This window comes from Scophthalmus maximus, chromosome 8 (genome assembly GCF_022379125.1).
Source record: "Scophthalmus maximus strain ysfricsl-2021 chromosome 8, ASM2237912v1, whole genome shotgun sequence".
Lineage (NCBI taxonomy): Eukaryota > Metazoa > Chordata > Actinopteri > Pleuronectiformes > Scophthalmidae > Scophthalmus > Scophthalmus maximus.
This window is the reverse complement of record NC_061522.1, coordinates 9,372,096-9,392,118: the sequence shown is the minus strand read 5'-3', so window position 1 is coordinate 9,392,118 and position 20,023 is coordinate 9,372,096. Positions and strand designations below refer to the sequence as shown.

Genomic DNA, 20,023 nt, shown 5'->3' with positions numbered 1-20,023 from the left:
GTTATATAATAAATATAACGCAAACAACTCGACTCATCTGATGACGAAGACCCTGGAACGCAGCAGAAAAGCTTTGAACAGGCTCGAGTTGAGTTTACTATGTCAAGATGTTTTGACAAATTGAGACTATTATTTTAAGATTTTTATCTGTTGTTTGGTAGATTAACTGATTAACTGTAAACAGAAGTTTTGAAAAGAAAGCGGGCGACACAGAAAGGTCTTATAAGCCTGGACCACATGATGATAACGCGTCTACCGTGTAAGTTTGATTTACTTTCCCAAGTCCGACCCACAACATATAGACAGTTTGTTTCCCCCCCACATCTCGAGACAATAGACTCTTTGACAGTGTGCGCGTGTGTGTGCGCGTGTCCATCTCATCAACAGAGGCTGCTCAATCAAGCGTGGCAGACCCTGCTTGAGAAAAAGAAAAAGGGCCAGTCAAGTTGATGCAGGAAGTCCATCTGTTCTGTGACACACACACACACACACACACACACACACACACACACACACACACACACACACACACACACACACACACACACACACACACACACACACACACACACACACACACACACACACACACACACACACACACACACACACACACACACACACACACACACACACACACACACACACACACACACAATCAAAGGAACAAACCATGTGGCGTCTCCCATGTACAGATTTGCCTCTGTGTTATCTCACGAATCAGCTGGTGTGCTGGTGTGTGTGTTTTCAGCATTAAATGCTTCAGGTGAAACTTGGCAAACTCTCGTGTGCTTCATTTACACCTTGCAGTCTACACACAGCTCACTATGCATTTCTTATGCAACCTTTAAATACACAGCAGCAGCAGTAGAGATTATGTAAGGAAAGCCTCCCTATTGGCTCCTACAGTAGGCTATACATGTCGACGTCACCGCCATGGCAGACAGAAGGGACAGCTCAAATATGAACCAAAAATATGATTTATATTTTTGAAATCATATAGTGTACGACTATATGACTAAAGCCTTAGTCACACTCTCCTTGCAGTGACGAGGTGTGCGTGTGTGTGTGTGTCGCCCACAGTTAGGGGATAAAACACCAGCGCGGATTTGAAATCACATCCCCTGTTTGGAGATTTGCTCGGTGATTCATTTGTTGTGCTCGCGTCACAATCTGCGGGAGAATGGCGTAAAAAAAAATGTTGCTGTGCACTGCGCACCGAGCCTAAACAAAGGGTCAGCTGGTAGAACGTACGCAGTGATGCGTGATGATATACATAAATACACGAGAGATTGAGGAAGTGTAACATCGTCAAGGAGCGGAAACAAACAAAAAAACAGGAACCAAAACAGATCTTTACATTTCGCGCAGAAGCTGCAAAACAGATCGTCTTGGTATGGAACAAAAATATACAGCAGGACCGTGTGCGCGCGCACATATGCCTCTGTGTGTGTGTTTGTGTCCTAGGTTTGTGTACGCACGCACGCGGACTTGTGAAAGCGGAAGTGAGCGTCGTGTCCTCGTCCAATCAGAAACGTTTAAAGGGTTAAGCGACAATAACAGGGGAACAACAAAAACACCGTGCGCAACGAAGCTGCTGGAAAAAACAACCACCTTTATAATGTGAATTAGGTTCGGTTCTAGTCGCCGTGTCCGAAGTGCAGCGCTGCGTCATGTGCAGCGACTGTTGCACCAGTGCTCGACTGCATATATATCCGAGTGTGTGTGTGTGTGTGTGTAGGTTTAAACGGAGCACATGGTGGAGCATGGCTGTGCGCTGCAGCCCATCCCATGCAGGGACAATGGGGGATCGGGCAGAGCAGGCCCCAGCGCCAGGCTGCTGCACCGAGGCGACATAGAACGCACGGCCGAATATCATCCACTCACCGTCGGCTTGCTGAGCGGCGGGCCACGTATCCACTTCGGTCGCCATGGCGCTCTCCGAGTGCTCGATTAAAAAACGATCCTCAGGCTGCGAGCTGCAAAAGACCCCCCCCCCCCCTCTCTCCAAAGAGCAAAAAATAAATAAACAATGCAAGCGAGGCGTCTGCAGGACAAAGTGTTTTGCAAATTAATAAACGACAAAAAAATGGTATTTTGATAAATGCCACGTGATGGAGGACGCTTGAAGTTATTCTGACCCCCTTCTCTTTGACGTGCTGCACGGTCTCAGATGAAAAGAGCCAAAAAAGGAAAAAGATTAAATTCTATTTTGAGATTCAAAGAAAAATAACGTCGAGGAGAGAAGGGAGGGCGACGCGAGGGGCCGAGCTCTTCTCAGCGTTTGCGGCTGCACAGAGGAGAAATAAACGTCGTCGCCGAGGTGAGAACTAGTCGGTGAGCATTTCAGCAAAAACACAGGCTGCTGGGTAAACAAAGTCTGTTTTTAACTTTGCAACAGCAACGCGAGAGGAGTCACGTGGAGGCAACGCGGACGGGGAGTGGTCGGGACAGGGGGTGGGTGCTGGTCCGCCTCGACCAATCACAGAGCAGGAAAAAACACCGTCCGCTTAAATGTCCCTTAAAATTTATTGTGCCACGGTAAAAATATCTCAGCATGTTTACTAAAGACCCGCACACGTATTCTTCATTTGTATTCATATGGGTTTACTTTGATTGTGTCTGATTGTAATTCTCCTTCCTGTTGTTCAAGCTGTGATGTACATTGTTGTTGTTTTTAATGTATTATTAATAAAGATGAGATGCATCAAATTGTATCAAGTATGCACGTTCGTGAAGCCACTACAATACACTTTTAATTACATGCTTTTAAAGCTCTGTAATGTTTTGTTGTTGTTGTTGTTGTTGTCATTGCTGCCAAGTGGCTGCTGGATAAATTGTAAACTGTAGGTGGTGCTACAGATGTTTGCATGTTCACGTCAATCTTTCTGTGTTTTTTAGTTTCATCACCTGTCTGTTCCAAAAGTAGCACACTTGCACTCCTTTGTTAATTTTACTCATTAACAAATGAAAAAAATAACAGTTTTTTACTCAGAAAAAACAATTGGGGGGTTTAATATGGTGAGAATCTAATCGTTCCTGGTTTGTGTGCAGTTGTCTGCATGCCCCCCTTCGTCTTGCTCCCCTCATTACCTCATCTCTCAAACGCTAATCTTTTTCTTTTTTTGGGCATATTTTTAGGCGAATCAGAAAGTTTGACTTCTTGCACACGTCACATTCAAACCACCAGATGACGCTGTGCAGCTTACTTAGCCGATCCGCACGCTTGCTTGGTGTAACGTATTTATCACTAGCACCCAACTAATAATGATGGGTTTTTTTTCCTTCTTCTTTTAGCGATATCTATGTTTGTCTCCTCCAGCTGAGCTAGTGGTTCCCCTTTCACATCTGCATCACAATATCGTCTCTATGTGTGAAATCTTATTGATTGTGCATAAAAGATCAGACAAGAGATCAAAGCACGATGTGATTCTTTTGCAGGTTTTGACCCCCGCAGTGCCTCCTTTTTCCCGACTCCAGAAAATTGGACACAGGAAACCTCTGAGAAAAAATGAGCCTTAAGGCCCCTCATCATGTCAGTGGATTACACTGTTACATTGACACACAGTGCCCCTGTGTGGCCCCTGGTGTGTTTTGGGGGACTCCAGCCGTGGTGAAAATAAGTAGTTAATCATGTGGGGCAGCAAATTATTAAATTTAAGAATAACGATAAGAAATAACAGGTGAATACATAACAAGCATGTGTCCACATTGACAATAGACTCTCAGCTCTGTTGCAGCTCTTCCAATTAGATATAATCACAGATTCAATCCTCATTTTTCTCCTTGTGACTTGTTCCTGAAACAATGAAGCCATCAGAGTGAGAGCAGCCTGATGATTCATCCCGAGTGTGACGGCGGCGAGCTACCCACAAGTGGGTGTTCTCAGCCGATTCCTCGCCTGCCTAAATAAATGTTAGTCATTAGCCATATTTCAAAGCAGGACATTGCTCCGACTCCAGCTGCAGATGTGTAAGATGTTCACAAAAGCACACACTCGTGTATTTGGTAGCACTTGTTTATTTTGACACAAAAATCCACAGTTTTTTGTTGAATAAAGTAGAGCATATGTCAGTGTCCATCATGGTAGCATCCCAATGGGGGGGAAAAAAACCTCAATTGGAAGAAACCTAAATACCCCACCATCTGAAAAAGCACCAAAAGATGTGCAACCAGATTAATCACACATCTATAAATGAGACAGCATCGCATTGTTTGGATTTCACATCAGAGAATGCAACAGAAATCTGGCTACGCTATACACCAAGATACGAAATCAACTCGATGACATAAAGATGTCGGGATGTTCATATCAACAAATATCATGTCAACAAATACCGACGACAACTTTGGCCTCATAATAAGCGACAATGATTAAAACACCACAACAACACGGCTGACAATAGCTCCCTCACACACGTACGACACACTGAAGAGCTGCAGGTAGAATTGCACAAAGATACCCTCAAAGAACACCACGTTTCGTAGTAATATTAATCTGAACGATTCCACACACACAATCACATATAGATACTGCTATAAATCCTGCTGTCCCATAGCTGCAGGAGTAAAAAGGAGAACGCCTGGTTTCCCAGGAGACAAACAGCCTTGAGATTTCCTGAATCAACAGGGTTTGATGTTTTGTTTATTCCGTGCAAACCAGTTAAGCTGTACCAATGTGGGCTCTGTGTGTTTTTTCCTTGTTTCTGTTCATCAATTCTTGGCATTACAAAATAAAGTCAGTACAAATATAGAGTAGATACTATCTCGATAAGGAAAAGTAAACAGTCCTTTGCAGTCAAAACTCGGCGAGGTAACAGTCTTAAAACAGGCCTTGGCCCACTGTGGCAACGAGGGTAGAGTTGGGGCATTTTGTCCGTACATACGAGCCGCTGTGCTAAACTGAACTGTTCCGTATACACCGAGCTCAGTTGGGCTTTGATGTGAAATCGGAGTCGGGGGTCAAACTGGCTCCAGTTTGTGAATCTCGGGTGTTACCATTATGTTTAAGTCACAGAGCTAAACATCTGCGTTTCTGAAAAAGCAATATCAAAAGGATCGTCACAAAACCCAAAAGGTCGTTCGGCAACAACTCTTCTGTCCATCTGGATTTTAAAATAGACTTTTTTTAATCGCTCTTTTCCTATGTCACGACTTTATTCCTACCTATGATATTTCCTTTTAAGTATTAACACGAAAAAAATGTAAATGGACATTTTGTTATTTCTACATATGACAACTACAACTACTGGTCTGGAAAAAGAATACAAATTTATAAAGGCCAGACCAAAATACCTGGAGGAAAATAACACATGTACAATTTATGATTTTTGGCCTCCAACTAAAAAAAGATTTAACAAATACATTGGTGCCAAATAAACGCATCATTTTAAATAAAGAAAACAATTAAATATCAGTTAATCCCACAAATAGAGCAAGGGCATGCCTAATTTCCTGCTACAATCTCGATGTGAAATAAAAGAAATTCAATTGAAAATATTCATATAAAAACGCAGTGGAAGGATGTTTATTTCATGCCTATCTGCCGTTACTCGCATGTAAAGTTAATACACGAGAGGCACAAACCAGGGCAGAGTGAAAACCAGATAATCTGAGTTTGCACTCGGGAGAAACCTTAAGCCAAAGGCATTGAAATGCTGTGTCATGTACAATCGAGGGCCTTTGCCCGGCACAGCTCCCGGATTAGAAATGAAGAGGTAAATATCTTCTTTTTTTGTCCCCCCCCCCCACAAGTTAATTTCCTATCAACCAGCATCAACTAGAATAAGGAAAAAAAGGTGTGATTACTATTGCTAAATACTATTTTTGCAAGTCTCACATGTACTGTGTATATTTTATAAAGAGACTGCTAAGCACTGCTAGAAAATCTTTGCCCATCTGATGCACGACTATACACAGTTTACAGAAAACACACACATTCACATAGCAGCATTAAACTATAGGACGCCTAACAGAGAGTCTATCTTTATCGAGGCACCATGTACTCGGATTAGAAAAAAAGACAAATCATCTAGACCTATTGAAAATGATAACCGTCTTTGCCTCGAGCCAAGAGAAATGAACAGCAGCCCCGAGGCCTCTCTGTTGGTGTGAACGCCCCCCGTCACCTCTGTAACACACCCGTGAGTCACCGCACAAGAGTTTTGAACGGAGCGCATCAAGATGACCCTCGTAACAAAACCAAACTGCGATACTTGCACTCCCTGTAGACACACTTCTTCTGAAAGCACACACGCACACAGGATTTGTCTTTGACAAACATAAGGTGTTCCCTGCCTACAGAGCGACGAATGAGTTGAAAGCACATTGCCCCCGGGAAAGTCAGCTTCGCTCGGAGCCAAGGACGCACTGAAGTGTCCCCCAGCCGACGAACTGCAGAGACCCTCGTCTCGTAAAAAAAACAAAAACTACACCAAGACAATCATGGTCAAACTGTGATTTGAGAAACTCTCTCCTCTCTCTAGAACTAACTCTGTTCTTGAGTACATTGTGTACCGAGGATTGATCACAAGACAATATGTGTGTGTGCTATTCCTACTGCGCACTGACACTAACTCCATTAAATCCTCAGTAGTACAGAGCGTCAATCGAGGGTTTCACACTCCGCCTACCCGGGCAAAGACTTTACGGACGCTGCACAACTGGAATATCAACTGACGAGTGGTTTCGTATACAAACCAGGACACATTTGGAGAAAAGCAGTCCAGCTCTATGTTCAGTCACGGAGAAAAAAAAGCGCATCACACTGACTGCGACGTTCGAGCCTCACCTCGTACATTTACTCAGTTCGGACAAGCGTTACACAGGGCACTTCTTCTCGAAGCCCACACCTGGCAGTGTGTGTGTGTGTGTGTGTGTGTGTGTGTGTGTCGCCTCGCTGCAGGTTTGGACCCTTTTTCTCCAGACAATTTTCAGTCAAGCAACTTGCTATAAAAGATTCTCCGTAAACAAATAAAATGATCTATTTTTGATGTTGTTGCGACACATAACCTTTTACATTCATGACCAGTGGTGAACCTATAGGCTTAAAGTCCCCTGCCTTGTAGAAACTCAACGGTCCGTCCGCGGAGGAATCGGATTTACATTGCCTTTGCAAAAAAAAAAATAAATGGCAATGACCGACCGGGAACACGTTCAAACACGTTACATCCAAAGTCAAAACAGTCTGGTTATTGAAACAGTATATTCATGTAACAGTTTGAAACATCAATGTATAACCATAATACCATTGTAAAGCTTTGCCACCTATACATTTCAATCAATGTTTGCACCCCCTCTTTTCTTAAGGGAACAACAGAAGACATAATGTATAAAAACCACAAACGTTGAATCGGTCATAACACAGGCCTTCTGTCATTATTTCTGCTGATGAACAGAGGGAAGTTGGCTGGTGAAAGCAAAAAATTCACCCTAAAACAAATAAAACAAACATTTGGAATATTTTTGTGATCAATATTTGTGCGTAGGGTGGAAGGCCGGTAATCTCACACTTATTTGCACTCTGGTCTTTTGAAAAAATGAACTGTCCAACGATTTTACTTCATTTACTCCAAGAATATTGTTATTCAAATGTCTGTTAATAACCAGTCGAGTTCATGGTTGCAAATACAGATCAAATAGGATATAGTACATTCTATGAGGCAGTGGATCCAAACTTTTTTCCCATACAACCCCTTAAACTGAAAGACAATTTTGTTGAGATCCATCTTACATTGCATATGTCAATTAGTCATCAGCAGTTTCATCAAAGATTGATTTTTGCTCATCGGATTGTTTAAGTTTAGTTATTTTTGATTGTGAGCACAAAAAACAGCCAAGATTAGAGAAGAACCAGAAGATTTGCATATAATCGTTTGGTCTTATACTGTCAATCCTCTCACGACGCCGCTGATTTATCTTTAGACGCCTTTGAGGGCTCCTGAACTTCTGGTGGGGAAACGACTGATAATACGGGATTTCACTGAAAGGAGTAAAAATGCTACTTTAGCAAGCAGGGGGATCTTAAGTAAACGGTAAAGGGATGTGGGTGTGTTGACACTACGCTACCTGTGAAAACGGATTTGGATAGCATGTTGAAAAATGAAGGAGAAAGAGAAGGAACAATTCCATTAGATTTCCATCACTTTGGCGAACAAGATACGCTTTCTCCTAAACCACAAACCCAATTACGTGAGCCAAAATGACAACACGCGACTCTCAGCTGTCAGGTTCTCATTTGAAATGGGCTACAGGGGAAACAGGTAGAGATCTACTTCTCGTCCCGTCTCTCGGCTTGTAACCATCAACACCTACAAGACTTTTTCTTCAGTGATTCAACTTTTTCACCTACTCGTCTTGAGCTGCAAGGATGCCATCCAGCATAAACATCTCACTTTTTTTCCCCGCCCCACTTCTTTGACCACATCTCACTGGCCTGTCAGCCTACGAGGCTTCCAACGTGATAGCCGCCTCGTCGCCCGTCTTCTGGATGACAGTGGAGGACGAGGAGACGCGCCCACTCTGCTCAGTGCCGTCGTCCGAGAGAGGTGACTGCCCGCTGGCCTTCGCTCGGAGGGAGCAGTCCGCGCTGTCGCGCAGCGCGTCCACCCTCGCGGCCTCTTTACCTCCTCTACGCAAATGCCCCTTCTGCAGTTCCTCCTCCGCCCGTTGCTCTCTCTTCACGTGGCAGCGGCACACCTCAATGCCCGAGTCACCCGTTAGTCGTCGGTGACGGAAATGATCCTCCTCGTCGTCATCGTCTTCTTCTTCTTCGTCGTCGTCGTCGTCGTCGTCTCCCTCCTCTTCTCTTTCTCGTTTCTGCTCATCTTTGCTGTTGCACTGAGCGAACGGAGCCACATTTGAGGAGAGGAGAGCCTGTCCAGGGCGAGACGGTGTGAGCCTGGGGGTTGGACCACGAGGGCAGGCCTCTCCTTCTTTCTCTTTCTGAACAGCGATGATTCCAAGTGGGTCAGAGAGGACAAGAGGGCGGATTTGACCAGGAGGGAGGGAAGATGAAAGGATGAGGGGAGAAAGTGGGAGGCGAGAGGGCTGCGGAGGATGAGAGCGCAGAGGAAGAGACAGCGACAGAGCCGCAGGCGAGATTCCTCCACTGCCATGGGAGGAACGTCTCTGCACAGGTATGACGTCTGGAGTGGCCGCAGGTATAACAGCAGGTGGAAGTTGCAAAGGAATTGGCGGGGAGGGCGTCAGTGTGAAAGTGGCCCCCATCCCTGGCATGAAGGCAGAGTCGCCCCCCGCATCGCTGGGCGTGGAGAGGTGGCTGCTGTCGTACGTCTCGTCCGTCACCTGGACAGAGAAGGAGGTGCTGGAGGGGGAGGTGAGGGAGCACGACTCACAGGAGCAGCTGGTGTAGTTGTCAGAGCTCTGGGAGGAGGTCATGCCACTGGGGCCGGGGCCGAGATAGGGAGGGCAGGGGTTACGGTGGTGGTGGTGATGGGGAAAAGACGTGCTGGGACCCCCCATGGTGCCGGCCTGCAGGGCGAAGACAGAGCTGTAAGGTGGAGGAGGGGTGCTGGGCTGCGCCGCCACCTCCTCATAGGACGGCAACTTGAAGGAAGCCAGAAAACCTGCGACAAAAGAAACCTCAGCTCAGACGTGGCATCGAAAATACTATAACAAACAAATAATGGGCTGATTCAACAACTTTTAAGTAATTTTTGCTGAAACAACGTTGAAAACATAAATGAAATCAGATATTTATAATCCAATTTAAAGATTTACACCTTCAGACTGTGGAGGTGAGCAGATAGTAAGAGACAGACCGGCAAATTGTAGGTTTGTTCTTTTCATGCAACTTGTCGACAAAAAAAATAAAATAAATAATAACTCTAACAATAGTTCCAACAAATTAAAGCTATTTTTCTGGCATTGTATTTTCTTCAGAGTTCTCCATGCTTTTACTGGGGGGAAAAACATACTAATATTTATTTTATGATGTATTCAAATTATTGATTTTCTATGAATATATATTCTATCATCTAATATAACTGTAAATGTAATATCGTTGTAATTGTAAGTTGGTGAAAATTATTGTTGTAACAAGTTTTTTTCTGTGCCAGAAGTTTATTTATACCGTAGGATAAGCCCCTTGAGATCCATCAAACACACACAAAGTGTTTAAAATAATGAGGAGCACTAAAGTTACAAAACAAAAATGTAATAGTATTTCTAAACAGTAACTCAGTCTGCAAATTCTTTTTCAACACAAGACCTCTGCATCATTTTAAACCTTTTTCAGACTCTGCAGCTAACGTGGGTGCAGAACTGCACTTCGAAAACATATCACTGGGTATGAAATATTAAACGTACTGAGGTCCAGCATGGAGGAAGGGTAGTTGCAGGCTCCGTTGTAGGCGATCAGATTGATCTCCCGCTGCCTCTGCTGCTGCTGGATTCTCAGCTTGGCCCGGCGGTGGCGGTAAGCACAGAAACAGCTGAAGAGGATCAGCATCGTCCACAAAAGCCAGAACCCTGAAGAATAAAGAGGAAATGAATCTAAGTGCTCGTCATTATTAAAACAAAACAGTGAGGTTCTGGTCTGTTTTCTGAATTTCATCTCTGATATGAACTGTTATAAAACCATCAGTGGTTTTCGGATCTTTCACCACATAACAGAAATTATTATGTTGTTGTTCATTTTCTGAAGCATACCCTTCAACTTCAGATTAATTTCCTTTGTACCAAGTCTATCACAATGTCAACTTTCACATAACATACAAGTAAGTAATTATTGCATTCTTTTTTTCTTACCAGGGGCATATATATTTTCAAAAGTCTAGTTTTAAGTAGAAGATTCTAATATTTGAAATCAATGTAGGCATTTACTTGACTTCATTTCTAAATGTCCTACATATGATCCTGTTTTCAAATGTCAATTTCAAAAGGGATTTTTTAATCAAAATTCAAATTGAACGAGATCTATCATTGACAAACAACAATGACTATAATTGTGCGTGGAGAGAGAGAAAGCCTCAAAAAGGGTTAAAAATGACCATGTAAATATTTGAATGCAATATTCCCAATTTTGAAAAGATATTCACAAGCTACTGTGTGAGAAGAAAGACAACGTTGTTCAATAGCAGTTTAAATCACTTTGAAACATAAAAATTGAATGAAGGTTCCATTTAAACCACAATGACAATTAGAGTTCCATAAATAGGGGTGCTAGGATTGAGTATATATGATTGATAAACTGACAAGTGAGATGTTTGGGAGGAATTGATACAGGTTTTATGATTATTAAAAAAAAAAGAGAGTAGCTTGTCTGCATATTTTGGGTGGACACATCCAGTAAGTGCAGCAGAAATCATCCAAGTCAAAATACTATTATAGTCTGGTCTTAATATGTGATGACAATGTGAGCAAACATCAGATCTTTGTGCCTTCCCGATAAACGGCAACAGGACGAACGTCTCTACAGTGACAGTGGACAGGAAGTCAGTCGGGGGACTCACACCAGAGTTCGTAATAGTAGGTACAGCAGCCTGTCTCTCCGCAGCAGTGTCCGGTCGCACACAGGTAACCAGGACTGTTGTTGACTCCGGGACAGTACTTGGTGCTGACTACAGGCTGGCTACCAGAACCCCGGTGCGGCTTCACCACCTAGTGGACAAAACAGCACATCGCAATGACGCCACAGTGGAAATAATGTGAAATGCAGAAGGAAAGTGGTTATTATCGCAATGGTTTTCCCTTTACAACATAATCCTCTCTCAAGGTCCATTTATTAGCTTCCCCCCCCCCCCCTTGGAACTGTTCCCACTGTATATACTCGGTTTACAATGTATTATTTCTATTTGTAAATATTTATAGAGGTTTTTATGTCCTTGTGTTTATATTGCACGTTTCATTATTTTAGGTTTTTTTTAACTGATGTTTCTCCCTTGCTTTTGTGACATGGCAACTTTCCCTGCAGTGGGACTAGTAAAGGATTATCTTATCTTATCTTATCTAATCCTATAACCAGAGGAAAAAGTCAAAACAGGACAGGAGGCTACTGACATCCTCCAACCTTTCCATTCTTCAGTCACGTGATGGCAAGTGATCTGCCTGCATGGCAACCGAGCAAACTCCGTCTACTGATGAAAACCATGAGAGGCAGTTGAAAGTATTACGCGGGATTACACTTAGGGAACATAACACTGACATTTCATCACTATATCACTGTGGTCGCCTTAGCTAACATTTGCATATATGCACAACAAGCAGACACAGAGCAACATCAATATTCACTTGGAGTTATATTAGTAGCCTTTAAGCTTTAAGATCATTTTATCAAGTGACAGTGTATCTGACGGCTGCTACAGTTGAAGGCAAAATGAGGCCACCAAAAAAAAAAAAAAATCCCCAACCTTATCAACCTTGCGCATGTCGGACTCCTTCTGAGGAACAGACACCTAAAAATGAGAAATGAAAATAGCTCGGTCAATTTTTACGATCCCATCTTAGGTCATTAGCAAGTCACCGTGAAGGACACGAGCAAGTGACGCACACAAACCGAGATATTCGATGTTTAATGTTTGACACAACATAAAAAGGTGATGGTGAATTTGAGCTCAGGCACTTTGGCAGAATCACAACTCACAGTGATAATGCAGCAAGAGGAGGTTGCTAAATCTGCTATGTACATAGTAACCACACATGAGACTGACAAATAATTATGGATTGCCATAGCAACCATCGTAGTTATGCTTGGAGGCTTATTCTTTTTTTTTTATACTCATGTTGACCAGGTTTTATATCACCCAGTGGTATGACACGTGTAGTTGCGGTCGATAGGTTGAGAGCCGTACCGTGGCAGCTTCGGTGCCGTCCAGCCCCTGCAGGGAAATGGTCATCTGGTGAAACACAGAGACGTACAATGGTTAATAATAAGACGGAGCAGTTTGGCAGAAAGAGAAATGAGACGGAGACAAGAAAAACAAAAAAACAAAAAAGATTGGCTGAGACAAATGATGGTGTGTTTTCATTCTACTAATCAAGGCACGACTAAAAAAGGTCCCAGAAGGGCCATTTCTCCAGCTGGCTGCCACACACCCGCGGCCCTTCAAGGAGATGGGAAGGTCAATGGCTTCTTAACAGAACCTGTGAGTCTCCTCTTGGGTCGAGACACCAGACAGAGGACACGGATTCCCCGGACACACTCTGAAACCACGTTTGTCTACTTCTTGCTCTCTCTTTCCTCTTTTCTGACCAATGCACATGTGCATGCAAAACATACACCTCTGACGTAGTGATACAATTAAACAGTGCAATTATTTTGACCAACACACTGCACGGAACATTTATCATTCTAAAACAGAGGATAAACTCCCAAGCATAAGCCTTTGTGTCAACCCGTGCACTTATGAATAACAGATGAATTCCAAAACTCATGTTAGCAATCGTTATCAGTAATTATGTTCATGATAGGCTGCACATTGTCTTTGTAGTGGATTAAAGTGTTCAACAAAGTTCATGCTTTTAACATGAGGTATACAGTATAATCATAAAAAAACATACATGTCAAAACTAATGATTCATTTAACCTATTTTTTTAAAATTACAATGTAAATTAGATGCAATTATTTGATTGAAGGAGAAGGACAGGACACAGTCTTTTAAGCTTAATTTCAGCTAAATGATAACATATGAACTAAGCTTGTAAAGAAAAACAAATTATATACAAATCATATACAAAGTAACACAAATAATTTGGCAGAGAGAAATGTCAACATCATGCAAAACAGTCGGCAGAGTCTTGGCTTTGCGAATACTCAAGCCATGGATCCTGTTTGTACCGGTCGCTGTAGAAGCATCTCTTCCTGTTGCCCTGCATGGTCCGGGGAGATACATAGACATGTGACTATAGACGCTCATATTTTCTGTTATGCATCATATGCGTCTATGCAAAATAAACACTTTGCTGTGTCCACAGGTTGTATCTTGAGTTGAATGCTACATTACACAACATTAACACGATGCTTCGGTGGAAGAGCAAAGTCTAATCAAGAAAAAAGCAACTTGCACAGCAGCTTGCAGAGCATGGGACCGAAAACGCTGCCAAATATTGATCTGATAGCAGGCAGAACTATGTGGCCCTGAACACGTGTTCTTCACCCCTATTGAGGACGGGTACAATTTTGATTCCAGCGCACATACGACATTGAGGTTTGGGTTCTGATTCCAAAATAAAAAATGTATACTTATAATATGCAAATGGTGGCTAAGTCGACCACGGTAATGCAGACAGATAATCAGGTTATTGCTTCAAGATTTGACACTTAACATTTGTTATTGTGTAATTTTCATCTGCTTTGCTGCAACTAATTGTAGATAAATAAGAGATCCTGCAGTGGTCAAATAAATGTGGCCTCAGGCAGTCCATCACAGAGTTTCTATACTCTTATGAAAGTCAAAGTCGAGAGGAGGTGAGTCTGGCATCAATGTCGAGCTGAGTTCCTGTGGTAAAACCCACCACACGTCAGTGAATACGTGCACGGGTGCCAGGAGACCACAGACTAACCACGAATGATTTCCACCCCTGAGGTCCCAAAGGTCTCCACAGCTTTGCAGCAAATATTGTGACTGGAGGGGACAAAATAAGGGGGGAGATATGATTTCGAGAAAGGTAAACTGTGGCCACAGGAAAGTGAACGGCTGCACTGAAACACCCGGATTCGACGTGATGGATGTCAGGATTATGCCTGAAGATGTTAAGCCATGCAACTGTCACAGATTGTTCTAAAGGTGAAGTTGCGGTCTCGCACTTTTTGACGGTGTCATCACGTGGGGCGAGGTGTGAATCACGGTCACTGTCTGCTGCCTGTGGGCTCCCGTTCCGACCTGGTACTAACGTGATCCCACCACGAGCGGCGGACAGCTACAAGTTTGTCAGATCAACCCCGGAATTAAAATATGTCTCCAGCGAGACCCCGTGATCAGCTCTCACTTCCCTGCTCTCCACACAAGTACACACACGGACATGGTTTCTGTGATCGGTGTTCACACCTGTGATCGGATCATTTACCATTATACAGGAGTATTGTGTGAAGTCAACCACTCGTCTACGGTTTTTGTTTACCTTGTACACATCCTGTTTACATTGCAAAATGCTATTGCTAATTTTTATATTTCCTTATGTTGACATTGCATGTTTACTTCTTTTCTCTTACTTTCTTTGCTGCTGCAACATGGCACATGTCCCCAGTGTGGGACGAGTAAAAGATTGTCTTAATTCTTACCGTCTGAATTGTAAAGAGCATCTAATATGATACTTCATTGTGCCACTGGAGCAAATCTGGAGTCAAAGTTTCAGTTTGTTTGCCCTCTGCCTGGGAAGTAATTCTGTTTCTGCTGTGTTTCAGAATCTCTTCCAGGTTTCCACGTCCTGCCTTTGTCTTCGCCGTTGGAATCACAACTGAACCGTCTGGAGACCTGCTGCACACACAGACCTCTGTCCTGGACTTATTTGGGCCAAAACTAAAACTGTACAACTAACTATTTAAATCACCTTCTGCCTCAGAGATCGGTATTCTGCTCGGCGAGTCCAACTGAAAGGAAAACTTAACAGTGGCCTATAAATAGACGTTTTCCATCACCTCTTCTTTCCACTGACTACAAACAAATGGCAACCGTGGCTGACTTTGCTGAACATTTGCTGCAGTGAAGTGAAGCAAACATTGCAACTAGACACAAGCCAAAAGATGCAGAGAGGAGGGAATGAAGAAGACGGATGCATGGGCACAGAAGAATTTGCCAACAACAACAACAACAACAACAACAACAGGCGGAGGGAGGCATGTTGCTCTGCAGAGTCTGTTGACAGCAGCATTGTGTGTGTGTGTGTGTGTGTGTGTGTGTGTTACCTCCTCAGCCTTCAGCCCGAGGCAGAATGTCAACTTTTTCTCAGGATCCATGTCCGGAGCTGGATGCCGAGCTGACCAGAGGAAACGCGGCTGCAGAGGTGGGATGTTACGCTGCTAATCCCCCATCACCGCCGTCCCACTCCCACAGACACGGCGGCCTCTCCATCCGCCATTCCCCCGGACGGACGCACGGACGCGCGGACGGGCCGCTCCTCGACGCAGCAGGGCCCGCGGTGTATCGCAGTGGGGACGTTGTCTGCCGTCGACCGCGGTTTCGCCGTAGTGAGAGAGAAAGGAGAAAAAAAGAAGGATGTTTCAACCTTTGTTTTCGCGGAGAGGGTCGGAGCCGTGCATGATGTCACGCTCCTCCAGCCCCCGAACTACTTGTATGGGAGCGCAGCGGCTTTGATTGGCCGGAGCTCCCAGCAACAGACGCACAAGAGGCGGCTGCAGCCGGGCGCGATGCACACTGATGCTCTGTGGACGAGACACACACACACACACACACACACACACACACACACACACACACTGTGATGCTCTGTGGACGAGACACACACACACACACACACACACACACACACACACACTGTGATACTCTGTGGACGAGACACACACACACACACACACACACACACACACACACACACACACACACACACTGTGATGCTGTGTGGACGAGACACACACACACACACACACACACACACACTGTGATGCTCTGTGGACGAGACACACACACACACACACACACACACACACACACACACTGTGATGCTCTGTGGACGAGACACACACACACACACACACACACACACTGTGATGCTCTGTGGACGAGACACACACACACACACACACACACACACACACTGTGATGCTCTGTGGACGAGACACACACACACACACACACACACACACACTGTGATGCTCTGTATTGTGCTTATATAAGCTTTAGAAATAAGTGAGTGAGTGAGTATTACATTTCAAAAACCATTTACATTATTACTAGTATTATTATCATTATTATTATCATTATTATTACTTAACGGTGTCCTCACAGTGTCGAATAATCATAGCTTGGTCAGCCTTAACAGTTCCTACTATTTTACCAATTCATAATTTTTTTTTCAATCCACTTCAGTTCCATTATTATTTATTTTAATTTCTAAATACATTGACCTGAAAAGCACAAAGGTTCAGAACCATAACTACTGCTTGATGCCAAATTAGCATCTTCGATTTAATATATCTCATTACACTATAATGAATACAATATGTTATATTTCATTTTCAATTAAGTAGAAGTGGCCATAATTGTCCAACAACAGGATTGGCAAAGCAGGCGATTGCCTGGGGCCCCGGACTGAGAGGGGGGTCCCCAGGAACAGCTGATTTTCGTTTGTCCACATAGCAACTACACTTTTGTGAGAACCCCCCTAAATTCTAAGATCAGTTACGTCACCTCCACCCAGTTCAATGTAGCAATTCAGCGGCAAGTTCATAAATCAGGTCAGTCCTTTGAGGCCTCAGCATGTTGCCTCCCTACCTATCCAGTACAGCACGTGTATGGGTAGATATGCAAAAGCTTTGGTGCAAACTATAAAAAGTAAAATTTAAGCTTTTGACTGCTGCGTCAACATCTGCTTGTGTGCAGGACATTTGACAGCTATTTTGACAAAAATGCTTTATGCCATACTTTTTTAAAACAGGGCGACAGCTTTTAACTTTTCTTTTATTCTTCTTGTCTGCAGAGGTCCTTTTTGTATTTTTAGGCCTCTCTTTTTGCCTGCACATCTTTATAAACTTTGGGTTGCTGTCAGGACACCAATTTTGAATTTTGATTGAAATATTCATAGCAAAATAAAAGGTAAAATAAATAATTCTATTAAGTGTATTCAGAAGTATAGCTGTAGTTGGTGTAATACTTCTTTAATAGTATCATGTAGATCCATATCATAGGCAAAAACACACCAGGGGAGATACAACTCCACTAGCGTGCAATGAGTTTGTCTTTTGGTCAGAAGAGGGCAGCAGACAACAGGCTTTCACATTTTGTCATAGGTGTGTGTGTGTGTGTGTGTGTGTGTGTGTGTGTGTGTGTGTGTGTGTGCGTGTGTGTGTGCGTGTGTAAATGGAGCACTAATAAACAGGGTTTGTTTGCTTTTAGAGGTCATGTGATCAACAGTGTGTTTCACAGCAATTAATCAATAATTCAAAACAAAACCAAGGTTTTGATTTTTTAAGAGAATTCAAAATAGTTATAGTTAAAAGTATCTGTAGTGGACTGCAATCGGTCAGTATTTTAGGTTATGAGAATTAGGAGGTGAATATGATTTGAGAAGCTGCTTCTCTTTGTAAATCTGGGGTCCTGCCTTTGTCGACATATTTCAACATGTTTGTTTGCAGATTTCTACTCATATCAGTTGCATCCACCGTACTAATATATACCCAGTGGTACTGTTATGTTCTCAAGTTGTTTGGTCAGCTGCCTTGTTCACCCACAAAGCACATATACTTCCTCTGACCCGCCGTAGCTCATACACATGTACATGCACACACCCACACACACAAAAGCAACAAACCCCAAAACAAATGTAAACGGGAAGTTGTGTTTTATTTTTTCTCCTGAAGATGCATTGACTAGTAACAAGTCCATCATGGTGTGGTACAGTCTGTTGAATCATTTAGTAGAGATTCAAAATGAAACTCACAGCCAGTAATGATATTTGCTGTTTGTTATGTGATTTACAGTAGGCAATAATCACTCATGCTTATTACTTTACAACTTCTCTACGACTCACGGAATTTGTGGATCATGCAAACCGAGACCTGGAATGAACCAAGTGAGATGTGGCCTTGGAGCACGTCTCTCTCTCTTATCTCATACCAGTGGCACCAACACTTTTTTATATACAGTCTATGGTCACAACCACTAAACCATTTATTGACACATGCAAGGTGGGTTATTGTCCACTTAGGCTGAAATGTTTTATTATGATATTGCTCTATCATGCACAATATAATATTCTTTTATCAATCTGCTGTTGTAAAAACATTTTATTTAACTATCCTTCAAAACGTAGAGAGCTAATTAGTTTATTCCCTTTTTCATTCCACTTGATAAATCCTCACACGCACAGACAGTCATGTATCTACCAGCACAACAGCACACACACAGTGAGCGCTGTATGGCATGATGGGGTGGTGACAAAAGACAGGTTGTTTTGTAAGAGATTACATGCACCCCAGGCCCAAACACGAGAGCTCATCCTGCAGACTTTGACACATATAGCTTGTATATGACAGTAAGGAATGACTCTTGTGGCTACGCGGTTGCTGTGTTGTTATGAAACCTGCCCATCAACTGACAGTCAAAAGTCATGAAAAATGATGTCACTCTGGAAAGCAGATAAGGAGAAGAAGACAAAAAAAACAACAACTCTAATTTCAAACTTCCTCTTTCTAATTACCAACAGAAAGTCCACAAAATTACCAAGTTTGCCAAATGCTGGGGAAATGCAAAAATGGTCAGGTGCTGAAAAAAGAAGAAGAAAAACAAAGAAACATACATCTGCCTGCACTCACCACATTGTCAAGTCACATCCTGTGCCTCATGGACACGTGACATTTGAAAATGCCACCGTACGTGACATGCACAGTGCACAAAGGCTCCTCGAAGGGAGAGAAGAATCCCATATTCTCTGCATTATTACCAGCCATTCTCCAAAGTAATGACCTGCATGTTAAATTACATCCGCCTATGTTTGTGTGTTTGTAGTACGAGCATGTTTCCCCGTGGGCCCTTTTCGAAGGCCCTGCTTTTGCACTGCATTAGCTGCTTGGTATTCTAAAACATGCAAAGGCTCTTTATTTGCGCCAGATGCCAGAGGAAAGATAAAACTCAGTTCCCTCTAAAGTTGTCAACGTCCGCTCTTGTTTTTTCATACTGACCGCGCTTGATCAGATTCTGTAAGCGACATCGTCGTGGAGCACATGAATACACTATTATGAATGACAATTTAAAAGTATATATATATTTCTATATTTGTGTTTTTCTGTGCTCATCTTACTTTTGAGTGGGCGGGACTACAGAAACAGGTGACGCCACATTCCATGTGTATCAGTCAAATGTTCAAAATTAAAGCTATAAACCACAA

General features: G+C 43.1%; 2 protein-coding genes and 1 long non-coding RNA gene across 4 annotated transcripts in view; 1 reads left to right on the top strand and 2 right to left on the bottom strand.

Annotated features, from left to right (window-relative positions):
- Positions 1-2,399, bottom strand: part of pdcd4a (programmed cell death 4a) — a 16,646-nt gene extending 14,247 nt beyond the window's left edge. Inside the window, exon 1 of the mRNA XM_035637223.2 lies at positions 1,888-2,399. Coding sequence (XP_035493116.1) covers positions 1,888-1,933 — 46 coding nt within the window. The 5' untranslated portion in view covers positions 1,934-2,399. The remainder of the gene's footprint in view (positions 1-1,887) is intronic.
- On the top strand, positions 1,601-20,023 carry LOC124850471. The gene is made up of 2 exons (XR_007031324.1): positions 1,601-1,737; positions 17,928-20,023. It is a non-coding gene; the product is annotated as an uncharacterized LOC124850471 (long non-coding RNA).
- On the bottom strand, positions 4,005-16,356 carry LOC118312952. Of its 2 annotated transcripts, XM_035638049.2 has the most exons (6): positions 15,867-16,356; positions 12,813-12,857; positions 12,372-12,416; positions 11,475-11,622; positions 10,330-10,491; positions 4,005-9,587 (listed from the first exon to the last, which is right to left on the bottom strand). In XM_035638049.2, the coding sequence occupies exons 1-6, from the start codon at positions 15,915-15,917 to the stop codon at positions 8,443-8,445; spliced, it is 1,596 nt and encodes a 531-aa protein (XP_035493942.2). In that variant the 5' UTR covers positions 15,918-16,356; the 3' UTR covers positions 4,005-8,442. The 2 variants fall into 2 exon arrangements, with proteins under 2 accessions (XP_035493942.2, XP_035493944.2); XM_035638051.2 differs by lacking the exons at positions 12,372-12,416; positions 12,813-12,857; positions 15,867-16,356 and adding an exon at positions 12,022-12,328.

Coding starts and splice junctions, on each gene's coding strand:
- LOC118312952 (XM_035638049.2), bottom strand. CDS start 15,917: ATGGATCCTGAGAAAAAGTTGACATTCTGCCTCGGGCTGAAGGCTGAG. Junction 12,417..12,812: donor ACGGCACCGAAGCTGCCACG/GTACGGCTCTCA, acceptor TCTCATTTTTAG/GTGTCTGTTCCTCAGAAGGA. Junction 9,588..10,329: donor TTCCTCCATGCTGGACCTCA/GTACGTTTAATA, acceptor CTTTTGTCGCAG/GTTTTCTGGCTTCCTTCAAG.